Source organism: Poromitra crassiceps (assembly GCF_964638095.1).
Source record: "Poromitra crassiceps genome assembly, chromosome: 10".
NCBI lineage: Eukaryota > Metazoa > Chordata > Actinopteri > Beryciformes > Melamphaidae > Poromitra > Poromitra crassiceps.
Window position 1 is genome coordinate 55,336,777 of NC_139631.1, and position 16,505 is coordinate 55,353,281.

The window sequence follows — 16,505 nt, forward strand, 5'->3', positions numbered from 1 at the left end:
ACCCGCTGAATAAGGCCATGTTCAGACTAGGAGGCCAAATCTGATTTGTGAACTTTAATGACCTATATGACTTTATCCAGATTGGTTTTATGAGTCTGGACGCTCCAAGTCTGATTTGTGTCACTTGTCCCAAACCACATATGGAGGTACAGTAGTTTCCAATCTGCTTTCGACTGATGTGACTTGAGTGCGGACGCGCAGATCCACCAAATCTGATTTGAACGTCACTCGCAACTCGTCATCAAATGCTTCTGCGCAGGAAAACCACATCACCAACATCACTGACGCCCACGTCGTTACCATAGCAACCCATGCAGATAGGCTGTTTAGGTCTGGCCACACAGATCCGACTTGAGAATCAGATGTGTGGCAGTGCGGACACACTCCCAAATCAGAATTGGGAAACCAATCAAGATAATGATGATTGATCACTTTATCAGCAAATCGGATTTGCCTGTAATGTGAACATGGCCTAAGTGTCAAAATGTTCATGTCATTCTGGCCAATACTCCACTTCTGTTATAGCATTTCAGTCTGGAATATGGAATATCTTTCAATAATCTATGATTTAGCTGCTAAATTGTCAACTACCGCCGTCTGCTCCCTACCCAGGCACTTATGTATGTACTTAACCTAACTAACTATCCGGTGTGCACAACATTGTCAGACTAAACTCCGGCTGACACCCCAAAAACCTACAATCCGCTACAGAAAAATGTATATTGATTGTTTATTAACTGGCCCCTGGCCTTCTATCATTTCACGAAAGTGGCCCTCGGGCAAAGCAAGTTGAGTACCCTGACCTACAGTGTACATGGGCAAATGTGACAATCGGCCAGGAGAATGGATATCACTTTGTTGTTAGTCAAACTCACATGCATGCGCTGCGCGAGGGACGGGGGTTGCGCTACAGAGTGAAGCCTCTACCCCGGCGGCCTCTCACCAGGCAAGACCGCGGCTTCACTTACCCCCGCCTGCGGCCTAGCGCAGACGATGCTGCACACAACTACAGGAGCTTCCTGAGCAGCGGACTTTTTCTCTCTCAAAACAATTGAAAACCACCGCCATGTTAAAGCTGAGTAAGGAGATCGATTTTATTTCACCAGAGGCGAAGGCAGCAACACAAAAGACTGATGGAAATAACATAACAGAAGAGAAGGTAAGCCCCACTAAACTGATATGCATTGACAGTCAGTAGATAGAGTAAACATGATTCTGCCTGACCAATCAGTCGTCTGCAGTGTTTTCACGTCACCGTATGAACCCGGGTTCACAGCGATAGAACCTCAACAGAGCAGGGACCAAAAGCAGCACCACTCAACCCCGACTCAACCCGGGCTGTCCACGTTTTTGATCGGTGGAATGAGACAAAAAAGCGAGACGAGCTGGGCGGGGCCGCGTTGATACCAGCGGTGGAAATGGGCCATATGTAGTTGACTATATGATAAACACTACATGGAGAATACTGAGTTAGTGAACCATTCCGAACACGGCTACTGTCATCTCTCTCTGAGTCATGTCTAACAACAGGTCCTGACTGTTTCTTCACATTTCCTTTCTCACCACAGCTGTAGATCGGCTGTCCAGTTTGATGATGTCATCAGGAGGCTGTGATGGAGCGGACCCACCCACATCCACTCGGGTGCCAACTGATGAAGGACAAGTAACGAGTGAAAATCCAGGGAATGACCTACCACAAACAAATTCCAACCCCACAACCCAAACAAACCCTGACTCTCAAATACCTGTGACCAATATAGATGATTTTATATCAGAACTAAGCTTCTGCAATGATACATATAAAACCTCCAAATCCCTTTCCAAAACTGTATTAAGTAATGATACTGTACTCTGCTGCTCTAGCCAACACAGTGCAACCCTGCCTGAGAAAGGTCTTCAGGACTTTTCCATCTTGGATGCAAGAAATAATAAAGATCTAGGGAAATCATTCCTAAACAGTTACTCGTTAAACATAAGCCATCTCACAGAGAACAGCTCTTTTTCCAGTGGCTCAAGTGGGGAGAGGCCTGAGGCTGCCTCTAAGAGGCCTGAGGCTGCCTCTAAGCACTTGTTTCATACGGTGGATGACTTGGAATGCGACTCCACCACTGACAACTGTCACATCGGCGATAAAATGGCCGACCGTGATGCAAATCTCCAAGGACCATGCTTGGATGAGGAGGAAGTGGGGATTTGTTTCTGTGAATCCCAGCAACCTGCTGCTTTGAACCGATCTTCACTCAGCCAGTCACTGAATGGACCGTTGCCTCCCCAGCATGCCAGCAGCCCAAACACAAACATTGCTCACACCTTTGATATGTTGCTGGATTCCTCCGGCCAAAAGCTATGCCAGTCTTCCAAGGATACAATACATGTGCCTTCCACAGAGTGCCACATTAATAGAGCTAATGGGACATGTGACAAAGTTGACACATTTGTGGCATCCACTCCTGCATATGTAAAGGTTTATAGCAGTCCCTCCCCCACACTAGATACCCACAGTGTCACTCCACAGAGTCAAGAAAGGACTGCAAAGTTGCATGCAAATGGCTCACAGATCTCAGCCTCTGGGAAGCAGTTGACTACACAAACACCACCTCGTTCCACTCCAGCGGAAACAAAGACCCCCAATTCAAGCAACAGTAGATCAGGCACAGGAGTGTCAACATCCCTTATGATAAGAGACAAGGAGAGAGAGAAAGTCCTGGATTCCAGAACAATTTCAAACATCCCAACTAGCCCCTTGCTTAGGGGCTCCAGCCCAAAATGTCTCTATAGTTCAAGCTGCCCTGTGTTGAGTAATAACTTTAAACTTCGGGACAACGCTCACAACAGGTCAAGCACTAGTGCTCCCAAACTGAAGGGCCTGAACATTAAGTGTAAAAACAAACCACAAGAGCAACTTTCCTTAACATCTACCAGAGCAGAAAGTCCAGTTCCTAGGAAAGCCACTGCTTCCCCAGTCCAGTCACCAAAACCACAAGCCAAGAAGGCAGCCATGTCCAGCTGTTTGAAGACCAGTAAACAGCTTGATATTAGCAGCAGTCTTGCCTCTCCCATATTAAGTGACAGAGGACAACATAAGGCTAAGTCCTGGTCTGCAGGTGCTACATTAGACACCGCACAATCTTCTAAAAAGAAAAAGGAGGTTAATTCGGGCCAAGGGGAGCAGGACTCCCAGGCAGTTAGCATAGCACAGGGCCAGCCAGAGACACCGGCCACTCAGAGGACATTCATAGAAGTCAGATTGTCATCCTCATTGGGGTCTTCATCATCGCCATTCACAACGGTTCTGGCATGCAGAGAAACTGTGAATACAAAGGACTCTAATACAACTCAAAGGTTATTTTCACAAAATGGCGTTAAAGGCAGCACAGATACAAGATTAGCACCTATGCTTTTGCCCTCCAGCTCCACATTTAAACTAGAAAAAACTAATGGGATGGCTGATAATGAAGTACTTAATGCAATGTATTCAACAAATGAAACTCATTCAATCAAAACCAATGGCTCTGAAACTTGTACTACAGCAAAGACGTCCAGCAGGTCTACTCTGTACATAAAAGCATTAGAAAGACGAAGTTTCTCCTCAGATGCTGTCTTACCTGCGGAACCCAATCCCTTCTCTGTCAGACAGAAGATCAAGTCCTTTGAAAACCTGGCTATCTTTGACAAGCCGGTGGTCAAAGGCATTGACATTCAGTCGTATGCTCCGACATGTAGGCCCCCACTGAACCAGAGGCTTTCTGGTTATATGGACTTGGTTAACTCTATTGACTGCCGTGCACTGCGAAGGAGTTTCAGCTCTTATGTGGAGACTCTAAACCCTGCCAGGCCTTTTCATGGCAAATCTCCCTCGAGTATTACACTGATGAACTTTGACCTGCCCCCTTCAAGCTGCAACACCACTCCCCCGCCCCAGGACAAAGTTGGGGGTGAAATTCCCAAAGCTTCGGACGGGGTCACCCCACACACTCCTCCGGTGCTGCGGAGTAAACATGCCAGAGGAAATGCCAACCTGTCCCGCACCAGGCTGCGGGAGCTCAGGGCACTCAGTATGCCTGACCTGGAAAAACTATGCCCAGAGGACTTTTCCAGTGAACCAGGTGCAGTCACATATAAAATTGATACTACAAGGCTTATGGAGTCCCCCATGACTGAGGGCTTCTCCCAGTCTGCAAGCCCCACAGGAGTGGATGTGACCAGGGTGAGCCAAGCTGATCCTGAGGCCAGTGAAGATTGTCAAGGGAGCCCAGGGACCAATGGGCAGCAGCCAGGCTGGTCCATCAGGTGGGGGAAACACATTTCAATTGAACTGATTCCTCAAAACAAGTCAGTGGTTAGTGGACTAAATTTATACATTTCATTGCACACTGATATTCCACTTTGTTATCCCGTAGCATAGCAGCATGACATCATCACGCTGGTCATGACAGGGGCGAGGCCTCCGCAACCGCGTACCTGAAGATTTTTCTAGCAGCGCGTAGCTCCGTAGCTCCCGGAGAGCGCTGCGCTGCCAAGCTCCCCTTAATTCGAGCTATGGTAGCGAACAACAACGGGACTCCCTAAAACACTGTATTTAGTCATCGACAGTAAATAATATTGTAACAGACTGGTTTGTGTAGGTTTTATGTTCTCTCTCTCTATATATATATATATATATATATATATATATATATATGTTATATATATATATATATACAGTATATATACAGCTTTGACATTTTAAATAGCCCCGGCCCCCAGATCTATTCATCTGTCATTGATGTTTTAAAGCACTCATAAATAACATGATATAGACCAATTTCGCGTGGACGTCACGGGTTTACGTCAGTGGTTGCAAAAAACTTACATTGATATAGGAACAGAAGTTAATAGGTTGTTCTATTGCAACATCGGCGCACAGCAAATCCGCCATTTTGGCCTGAAAGAGACACCTCTGATTGGCTGTCATGGTTCTATGCTGTTGTCCCATTGGCCATTGAGGCTTTTTTCAAGCCAAAATGGCGGCAGCACTGTTGTCAAATATATATCAACTCTTGCCTTCAATACTCTCTGCAAGTAGGAAACAAGCTGTAGAGATTCTCGGAATGAGGGGGAAAAAAAAGTCTTGTGCTCAGCCGTATAGACACTGAGCTTTCCCACTGGGTATATGACGATGTCCGGCACTGCCTCTTTGACCAACCCCACAGTGAGTACGGTTCACTTTCTGCAACCAGTTCGGCTCCACCCACGAAAATACACAATCGTTGTTTGCAAACAAAAAAAGTGTCTATATGACATAGTTGACCAGAAATGCAACAATTTGCTTCCTCTCTGTGTGCTATATAGAAGGAAGAGACATAACTCACCACAACGTTCAAATTTTGCATTGGGGCTAGACTTTAGGGACAGTTCTATTGAAGTGAATGGGTAAGTAACTCCCCTGTAAGTGATGTTTGTGTAGATGGGCCATTGTATTTAATTGAGCAGTATTCTGCCATATGTGACCTGTATGCAGAATATATATTACGTGGGGAGACATTTATTTTTGTATCATTGTAAAGTAACAGCACAGTAAATATATTACTATTTATTTATTAGATTTATTTCAAACATGGTAAAAAACAAAAATAAAGAATAAAAGTAATATAGGCAAGAAGTGCCAAACAATCATAGTCAATTAGAATTCACAGCATACAATATACAGCAAATTCACACTCAATTTACATTTGTTTGTCATGCCCGAAAAGGAGTAAGAAGAAGTTAACACTTATCAAGTCCTACCCCCTGTTTTATATCTATAGGCTTAATATGAAAGTATAATTATAGTGTAATAACATGTTATGCTACTGTAATAATATATAAGAGATGTGTGCATACTCACATTATATCCATAATAATATCACACATACTCTAGAGTTGTGCCTAGTACTTTTGTAGCATACCATGTATACATACTAAAACACTTGCGTGTATACACGCACACACACTATATATTTAATATCATATCAATCTAATATGATGTCTGTAGTTCTTTATAGATCTAGCCTCTTAATAAGTGCACGTGCAAGTTCTTAAGTGCACCAGATTGAAGCATTTTACTTCAAAATCAACATTTTCAATGGGGAAGACGCCTGTCTGTCAAGCTAACGACCAGTAAACAAGTTCCACGTGAAGGGGCCCACCTGTGATTGGCCGAGACTAAGGAGGCGTGGAGATTGGTATGGGTGGGTCGCGGGAGAGAGGGGGGTGTTGTGGAGGAACTGGGGAAGAAGCTGGGTCTGAAAGCGGCTTTGGTTAGAGTGGGAGACTAGTGTGTGTCTTTCGAGGCTTGCTTTGGTGTGACTACGGCCCACTGTAGTTGTACGGTTTTGGGAAGTGCATAACTGGAATACGCCTTGTGTCTAGTTTGTGACACGTTACAATATTAATGTTGTTTTGTGTGTCTGATGCACGTTCTCGTCGGCTCGCAACAACATGCCTGTCACGAGATGAGAGCATTTGAGGAAGCACGTCTATCAACCAGGCATACAGAGAGAGTTGTGTGCTGCCTTCAGGTGCTGCAGCCAGGGTCCGAAAGCTGACAGCTCTATGCGCTACTGTGAAAATCGAATCAAAACGGTGCCTGTTACAGACATCTTTTTTTGGTGGCTGTTTATTGTAGGAAGCGATCAGCACACAGAAGACACAGGATAGCATGCACATTAGTCATGTCTTAGGTTGTATTTATGAAGGTTTATGAAGGAGTGGGAGTCAGGCTACACCTTCCAGCAATCAGCTGCTAATGCTGTGAGCAATTAACAGGTTTAAACAGCTCAAGTTTTGATGGCTAGGAATAGCTAAACACTTCAATCTAACAGACAGAAAAACAAGCCTAAAACTTAGCTCATTTTATTAACAACAAATAATGTGTGAGGGATGACTAAACTTTAAATTAACATATAATAAGGCTAAAGTGTACTTTTGAAATTATTCCCCCACTTTTATCCTATAGTCAAGGCTAAGAGGCAATTGAGCTTTGCTATACTATTTACTATTGCTACTTTATTTATTTAATATGATACAATACAGTCCTATGTGTCTGAATCGGTCTGAATGGATTTTTTTTGCCTACCCAGCCACTGATCTCGCCGCACGTCACTGGTCTTTGTTTATACATGTGGCTTATTTATAGATAATATACTGTATATGCGTACATTCCTTTCATATACACATAATTAAAATAGATGCATTTTCATACACTTATTATTGTGTATAGTAGTTAATGTGAATGTTTATATACACCCCGGTCCTTTGTTTTAGCCTGTGCATACCTTTTTTATGCGAGTACCAGCACCACCATACATGTGCACCACGCACTGTGCGGAGGGCACCACGTGTCGTGAGGGGCATCATCCAGAGCAGGATTTATACCACGGTCAAAAAGTGCGGTGGATGCAGCGCAGTTTGGCCGTAATGCCCCTTCTAAAATGAACTATCCACACGACCAGCTTGGTTTTAAGTCTACCTGTTTTGAACTGGTGCCCTTAAATGAAAGTTGTGGATCTCCTCATTTAAAGCTACATTACATTGAGAGTTATGCAAGCCAGAGCTGATTCTGATTCTGATGATGGTTTGTCATTTCTAAAAAGTTGGTCCCCAGAAAAAAGTTTGGGAAACACTGCTCTACGCTACCCAGATGCCCCAAAGTTTGAAATTGTATCCTTTAATTATAGCGCCCTCATCAGGCCAATTGGGAACATATTTCTGGAGCATATAGAAGCCACCACGGCCAATGGGCAAATGTCATGTCGCGGCAGAAAAACCAAAATAAGTCGATAGAAAAACAAAGGGGTTTCAGCCACTAGGGGCCTTGAACCCCTAAAATGCGAATTCTCAAGCAAGGGATGCAAAGTGTGTGTCTTAAACTATGGATTGTTTTTCTCTGCAGTTTAAACGGGCTGCTCAGTTCTCCAGTGAACCAGAGCAAGCTGCAAGCGGTCCTGTCCTCCCTCACAACAAAATCAGATGTGTTGGCCCTGCTCCAGGAAACCAAGGCCCTCTCCGAGGTAATCACACAATGCTTACACACACACACACACACACACACACACACACACAGTCCCATAATACAGTAAAGACTGGACATGTATTTGTGATTTAATGACTGATACAGTTCTCGGTAGAATGTATTTTTAAAACCATACTTTTTGTTTAAATTGGTTATCAAATTGCTTTCCTTTGCATCTGAACTGTCCACAGGTTCACAACAATACTCATTTTGTTGTCCTTATTAAAGAGGAAGGCTCTGGCCTGGGTTTCAGTGTCGCTGGTGGAGTGGACCTTGAGCAGAAGGCAGTAACTGTAAGTATAGAACGGTATAGGGATATTACACTAAATTATACTGACACCCAATAAACTGTGTAGAAGTGAAACAAGAGACTGGTTGATTATGTGAATTCCAGCCGAATAATGCCATCTAAAGTCACACAAACAATGAAGATCTACCAATGTATCTTGTCACACCAAAGGACAGTGTTAAAGATCTCTCAACATCAAATAGCCTACTCAAATCCCAAACATCAGCATGTTGCCAACAACAATGCAAAGCAAACACAGTGAATGGTGTCAATACATAGACATCAACACAGCAGTCAATACCTGACGAACCTCATAATAAACTCACTGATGTAGTTCAGTTCTTGAAGAGGAAGGTGGCGCCGGAGGTATTTTCTGGACAATTGAATTGAATTGCAGAGCCGGAGAGCGATGCAGTAGGGGTGTCAAAAATAATCGATTATAAGATGCATCGTGATGCAGACGTGCACGATTCTGCATCGATTCACAAATGTCAAAAATCGATTATTAAAAATAATAATAATAATAATAATAATAATTTAATAATCAAATAAAATATAATGGAAGTACATGCAGTTGTTTATTTTAATTATGGATCATAATACAATGCAAAAAAGAAAGTGAGAAAAAAGAAATCATGTATTGGGGAAAAGATGCATCGAGATGCATCGATAATCGTAATCGAATCGAATCGTAGCCCTCTGAATCGTAATCGAATCGAATCATGAGGCCAGTGAAGATTCACAGACCTACGATGCAGGGGTACAGTTTTAGATGTACGCATGCGTGAAGTCGGTACAGGTCTAGACAAGGTTGGCACAGGTCTTGACGTACGCATGCGCAAGTCAGAGTTGCCAAGTCCACTGATTATAAGCAACTTTGGGTTTCCAACTGTATAAAACGTCCTATAATGTTACAAACTTTCAACTAATTACACATTTAAAGCAGCGTATATGATATTATATATGCTTGTGTGCATTAGTGTCTTTAGGATGATTGAATGTTTGTATGTTTCATGACCGATGTTGACAGACAATTCTCCCCTAGTCTTGTTATTTTCACACATGAACTCCGGATCAGGTGAGGGTTGCCCCCCACTGAGCCTGCCCCGGATGATACGTGAAGTGTACCCTTTCACACATGAGGCATGTTGCTTTCACACATGAGTAGCACCTCCGCAGAGTTTGTAAAGTAGAGAGGGGGAGGGGGAGGGGGCGGGGGTGGGGGAATTTGGGCATGACCACACGACTTGTGAAAACGAAAAATACATAATGGGCGATAACTGCCTAACGTTCACGGCATATAATCGTTTGCGCATAACGTTAGTAAGTAATTAATTAAACAACCCTACAACTCACGCCCAGATGCATCGATTTCCTCGAGTCGCAAGCACTACAAACAAAACAGGTCTTTGCTATGTTCAGTCCTAAAATGCATCCAACCTACTAGAATTATACAGAATACAGGAAGCTAGACGTTTTTACCTTCAAAATAAAATAAATGTTGTATTACTTAGTAACAAAAAATTAGAATGTCGACTCACTACGGGTTAAAATTGACTTTTCGAAGGGAGCAGATATTCTTCCAGTTTATCTCCGTTCTGTATCTTTCGAAACACACACAAAAAAACATTACACGTGCATTTACTTTATTTAATTGCCATTATTGCGAAGGTTATACCCGGAAGTTTTCGTTTTATACTGCCTGACTTGACGCTACTTGGCATTTGCGGTTCTGCCATTGAATCTTAATAAACGCTGTGTACACGTTAAATCAAAGACATGAACGCAACCAGATCCAGATACCCTACCTAGCGATGTCCAATACTGGGAAGCGGGACGACCCTCGCGTCCAAAAATGCTTATTAAATGTGTGTGCTGTGCGAAGCAGACATGAAATCAGATCAGAGCCATGAGCCTTTCAATCCAGCAATCCAGCAACATGTTGGCTGTCACCAGGGATAGCGGAACGCATCTGAACTTGGGGGGGCCGGGGGGCGTGTCGGGGGGGCGTGTCCCCCCGTCGGGGGGGGTGCTGTAAGGAATGGAATCTCGGCAGCGCCGAAGAAAATTTTATGTTTTTTGGACTTTTATCCATATTTAGAAGAATATTTAATTTTAAATTAACATTAGGATTATACTGTTGTGATGTCATTATTCAGTATCTTCTCCTTTTCTATTATTAGTATTAGTATTAATATTAAATACTGAGTATCTCATGAAAAACTATTAATATTGCATCTTTTGTGTTTAGCTCCGTCTCACACCAGAACCAAATTACAGAGGGGGCCTGCCCCTAGCTTGGGGGGGCCAAGGGGGGTCCGGGGGGATTCTCCCCCGGAAGAAGATTTTGTACATTTTAAAGTAAAATTCGTCAAACTGGTGCATTTGAGAGCAAAAGGAAGAGGCTAAATCTATGAGGAACTACACACATCTCTAATGTGTTGTGACTTTACAAATAGGCCTAAACAATTAATATTAAATGTATTTACACATTGTGCACAAATTGCATTCATTGTGACAAATTTACAATAGTTAATTAATATCCAGCCAGAATCATTGCAAATGGAGGTTCAAAGTAACAGTTAGCAATAGCATTCAGTTAATCAATGCCTAATGACAGCCAGATTCCGTTTTAAACTTTAAAACAGAAAAACGGAAAAACGTTTTTAGCACACACAAAAAAAAAAAAAAAAAAATTGAATGGGGGGGGCCAGTTTAGGGAATGGGGGGGCCCGGCCCGGTCAGGCCCCCCTCCAACGCCGGGCCTGTCTCACAGCATTGTAACATTGTAGTGCAGCAAGAAAGGAAAACTACTGTAAACATTTGAACCACATTTCTTGTTTAGAACCTATAGCTAGCAACATCGCCATCTCCTGAAAAACATTAATATTGCACCTTTCTTGTGGCTACATCACAGCATCTACTGAAAAACATTTATGGTGGATCTGACTTGTTTAGTTCACTTTAGATTCACATCACATCTGAAAAACAACCAGTCGAGTGTAATAAGTAAATGAGGTTTAATTGTAAAAAAAAAAAAAAAAAAATCTAAAAAAAAAAAAAAAAAAAAATTTTTTTTTTTTTTTTTTTGGGGAACTGAAAAGTACCCGGGCCGCGGCCCGGGTGGCCCGGGCGGTTCCGCGATCCCTGGCTGTCACACACGGAGCAGGTTTGAGCTGGCATGTGTTTTTTGCTCGCTCATTCACATCGACTATTTATATAATAATAATCTGTCGCGATGTCTCTGTCCTCATGCACTCACGAGCTGACTACTTCACGGAGCTCTGGAGGGGGGGGACAATCCGCCCCTGTGTGTACCCTGAGCCCAAGACTTCCCTGCGGCTAGGAAGAGGCTCCGCGGGAGCGCGCATGAGCCACATGCACACATTCACACATTACAGCCATCCGCATGGCCTCTAGATAACTCCTGAATTCCAAACATGTGTGAAAGCGTTCTCTGACTGCCTGGAAGCAGGCTGCAGTCTAAGCTCTACCATTGATGCCGACCATTTCAGTCGGCAGCGGAAGGAAATCCCTTTCCAGTCCCTGCAAGCTCTGCCATTGGCTCTGACCAGCTCCGACCATTTCAGTCGGAGCGCTCCCTGTGTGTCGCTCTAAAATGCCTCCGCCGCTGTGAAACAACAACAACGCTATCTAGCAAGCTAGCATTACTACACGCTGAAAATGGCAAGTTTTGATGAAGATTTGGATTGTGCAATAAAGCAGGCCTGCTTGGTACTTTCGGTGGATGGTTGTAAGATAACAGAGTCATTTTCCCTGCTACTGTAGACCAGAGTGAGACTGGCAAGCGAGACTAATTCCCCCAACGTTGATTACATTCCCTGGGGCGAATTCTGCCTGATTCTGCCTGACCAATCAGTCATCTGCAGTGTTTTCACATCACCATATGGTACTGGGGCCACAGCCCTGGAACCTCGACAGAGGTGGTACTAGAAGTAGCACGACTCAACCCGGGCTGTCCCGGTTTTTGACCGGTGGAATACCGTAATTTCCGGACTATAAGGCGCACCGGTATATAAGCCGCAGCAGCAAAATTGACTGTTTTTTACATATATAAGCCGCACCGGACTATAAGCCGCGGGTGTTTTGATGTTTAATTACCATATGTAAGGGTTCGTGCACAGAGAGGAATGTCGGGAAAGAGATGGCTGTTTGGGGAAGCTCCCATTTATTAACATTTCAACAAAAGGTGCTGTCAACAATCAAACCAGGTACCGTAATCCTTGTCTTCATCTTTTAGGTGAAGGTGCAGCGTCAAAAACAGAGTCAGAGTCAAAGTCAAGTCACTAATCCTCGTCTTCCTCTTCTTCCTCCGTACTGAAACCAGCAAAGTCCTCAACTTCAGTGTCGGAAACGAACAGGTTCAGGGTGGCTTCGTCAACCACTCTCCTCTCTCCTTCGTTGTCACTCTCAAAACCAAGGAACTCCTCTTCGTCACTGTCGGTGTCGGAATCGAACAGCCTCTGAAGACGCCCAGCTGTGCCGGCGTCATCATCACGCAGCAGTCCAGCCTTTCGGAACCCGAATGGAGTTTGTGGTCTTGATGGCTGCTTTCACGGAATCTGTTATATGAGCCCTCATGCTGTCGAGAACGAGCAAAGCTTTTTTTTGGTGAAAGAATCCTCCAGGGCGCTTGACGTAGCACTCAGTGAAATTCGTTCTCTCGTGCCCAGTGGTTCTCAATGTGATCGACGATTCACCTTTCTTGTTAACAGTCCGAGTGAGTGGCAGGTCGAACGTCAAAGGCATTCCTTGATCTTCCTTTGTGTGAATTCGCCGAAGTTTGTGATTTTCTCCTGGTAGTCGGGGGAGGGAGTTGTTGGCCGAGTGGCCATTTGCTTACCGTAATTACCATATGTAAGGGGTCACGCACAGAGGGGATTGTCGGGAAAGAGATGGCTGTTTGAGGAAGCTCCCATTTACCGTATTACCGTAACATTTCAACAAAACAACATAACACAACACCACCTTTGTTTATTTTTACAGTGCACACAGTGTCCGCGGTGTGGTGAAAAGAGGGCAAGAGAGGAAATTAAAACAGAAGTGGATTTATAGTTAGAAAGAGTGCTAAAAAAAGAGAGATTTTATTTGTATTTTTTTTTTTTTTTTTCTGAAAAAATCCATAGATAAGCCGCACCGTTATATAAGCCGCAGGGCCAAAAAACGGGAAAAAAGCCGCGGCTTATAGTCCGGAAATTACGGTACTATAAAAATGTGAGTCGAGCCGGGCGGGGCCAAGATTCCCCCCTCCCGATTTTCTCGGGGGTGCTCCCGATTTGAGCCGCGTCGGGCAGATAATCTTCCCAAATTATCCCGTAGTGTGTGGGGTTCAAAGATTCACAATCGGGAAGACTGCCTCTTCCCGATTGTGAATCGGGCATATCTAACATGTTAGATATTTACAACTCGACAGGCGATTGCATCTTGAGCAGAGAGCCAGTAGTAGCTGTGTTTCCATTACAGTTTTTCGCAAAATAATCTGGTCCGCGTCCGCCCGCAGCCCCGCACAGAAACAAAGGACGAGGAAATTGTCATCGAGTTGAAATACCCGTGCGTCTTTGAACGGGAAGGAAAACGAATGCTATACTGCAAAGCATGTAGCCTACAACAAGCCTACAACAATAACATACACCTCGACCAGGACATCCTTCAAAAACGTTTTACCACCGCGTATATGTGCTGAGGAATGATTTGCATCCCTGTCTGCCTGTCAGCCTGTCATACGGGCTGAGAGAGAGAGGGATTGCAGGGCCGCTTCTGGGCCTTTTGGGGCCCTATGCAACATCAGAGTGGGGGCCCCAAACCACTGTCATCATAGTATCCCTGAATGAACATGAGGAGGCATAGGCTACTTCATTATCAATAACGCTTTTAATTAATAAATTAAGCACAATATGAACAATAACTGTTAAAAATATATGGAAATGAAAGTTCACAAATATTAGTTAAACAAATCCTTTCAGTGCAAATGCATTATAAAAACAAAAAATAAGATTTGTTTAGAAAACGAAATGACACAAATGTATTATTATTATTATTATTATTATTATTATCATTATTACTACTACTACACCCGGTGCGCACACTGAATAGGCCTATTATACTATATACTATAGACTATTATACTTTTCTGTCACATCGTCATTATTAAGCCGGCTTATGACTGCATAGTATCTTAATTACTCAAAATATAAGGCGACTAAAATTGGCCAACCATATTTTTATTCGGGCAACCAAAAGCTCTTGCCAGGTTGCCCCTCCGGCAACCACTTTTAAAAGTTAACGTCGAGCCCTGCTTCCAAGGTGAATCTTGGGCATAATCTTCTAGTGTGTGGGGTTGCGTTTGAACAGACGCGATTGTGTGTGTGTCCCAAGATTGAAATGTAAAAAAATTGGCTCTCTCTGTCCTGTAGTGTGTGGGCTCTCAAGATTTGTATAATCTTCAAGGATTTGAAAATCCTCTAGTCTGGGGTAGGCATAATACCAGCAGTGGAAATGGGACATTAGAGCCCCCTTCTCTGAGGAAGACCACCTCTGGCAGCCACCCAACTTCCAGGAATCTGGAACCCACTATTAAGCACCCCTCCCCAGGCTACACACAGACCCCCACCCCGCCAGGACCTTTTGCCCCTGGTATTCCAATCTAAATGTTGTGGTCCTGGTACTCCTACCATCCTCCAGGGACCTATGTTATCCACCGGCCAGACCTTGCTGGCCCACATTTAAACACCCCTCCCGGGGTACAGACAGCCAGCCGTACCCCGGGATCTCGTGCCCCTGGTTAGCTAAATAATAAACGTACCAAACTTTAGCTTGCTTGCTAATGTGGACTTTGCTATCTAGCTACAGCTAACATCAGTGTTTGGCCACTGCTCGCCTGGCTCATTCACACTGATGGCTTTTCTCATAAATAATATTAAAAAAAAATATATATATAGGTGTCTATTGCAAAGAAAAACATTGTCTTTTATTTTTTAAGGCTAATCGGAAGGGAGTTTACTTATTGTGGTTGATTATGGTTAGTTTCACGGAGGTTAAACTCACGCATGCATACTAAAACTGACCCCACTTTGCACATGCGTAGCTCTAAAACTGTACCACCGTCCTTAACTCATTGAGTGCCAATGACGTCGATCGGCGTCAAATCAAATAGTAACGTTGAGTGCCAATGACGTCGATCGGCGTCAAATGCATTTTTTGACGGTGGGACGTGGATCAAAGCCTCAGGCATCTCCTGTACAAATATTGGAGCTATTGAAGGTGTATAACCTATTTTACGGACCCATTAGGTGGCGACAGTGCTCTCCAGATTAGAGAAAGGTCAGGAAAACAGCAGGAAAAAGCTGTGATGAAAGAGAAACCGATGCATGCTGCAGCCAGAGCCATATAGATTGCTCTGGCTGGAGCTAACATTAGCTGCGAACAGCAGTCAATCCGCGCCCACAACTGAGCCCCTCTGTCTCTGCTGCATAGTTTCTCCACACGATTAGCCGCCAGAAAAACAGCACCCGACGCCGAAGGGCCAAACCATTCTCAGCAGTCCGGTTTGGCTTTTCGGTGTCGCGCTGGGAGCCGGCGCACAAAAACGGAGCGCTCCGAAAATAGATGCTGGGTGCGTGTTAGGCTGTGTGTTAGTGTGGGGAGGAGTTTGCAGCTGAGGGGGGGGAGAGGGGGGTGGGGCACGCAGGGCACCACACAACTACACCACGTCACAACATCAGAAAATATTAGCTTCAGAGTCAGTGAATGTGCTTGAAATGCTTCATTTCACAAAAGGCTGAATATCTCAGCTTCTAATTTGAAACGTCTGTTTTTGCTGAAAACAACCTATCTTCTCCGGCTGATAACTAAAGAACGGAAAATGGTATCAATAAACTTTTTTTTGCTGATGATACAATAGAGTCTCCTCGTTCTTTGTGCGTGTTCGGTGTTTACATAGTAATATCACACAATATTCTGTGGGCCTCGAGAAATCACTGAAAACGCTCTGAAACTCTGGCACTGGGAGCGTCCGTTCTCCAAAAGTGGCTGGCACTCAATGAGTTAAATTAATGCAAAAACGTTTTACTCGGTAGGCTTACTCTGTGCATGAATACCATGAACATTGACTTTTCATGCGTCTATTTCTAATTTGAGATTGTTTTCTGTTTTTGCTCCATCTAT

At 43.9% G+C, this 16,505-nt stretch overlaps 1 protein-coding gene across 1 annotated transcript in view; it reads left to right on the top strand.

Moving 5' to 3' along the window:
* Positions 1–16,505, top strand: part of pdzd2 (PDZ domain containing 2) — a gene marked incomplete at its 5' end in the record, with an annotated part of 174,875 nt that overhangs the window by 146,682 nt on the left and 11,688 nt on the right. Inside the window, 3 exons of the mRNA XM_083645507.1 lie at positions 1,569–4,290; positions 7,913–8,030; positions 8,224–8,325. Coding sequence (XP_083501633.1) covers positions 1,569–4,290; positions 7,913–8,030; positions 8,224–8,325 — 2,942 coding nt within the window. The remainder of the gene's footprint in view (positions 1–1,568; positions 4,291–7,912; positions 8,031–8,223; positions 8,326–16,505) is intronic.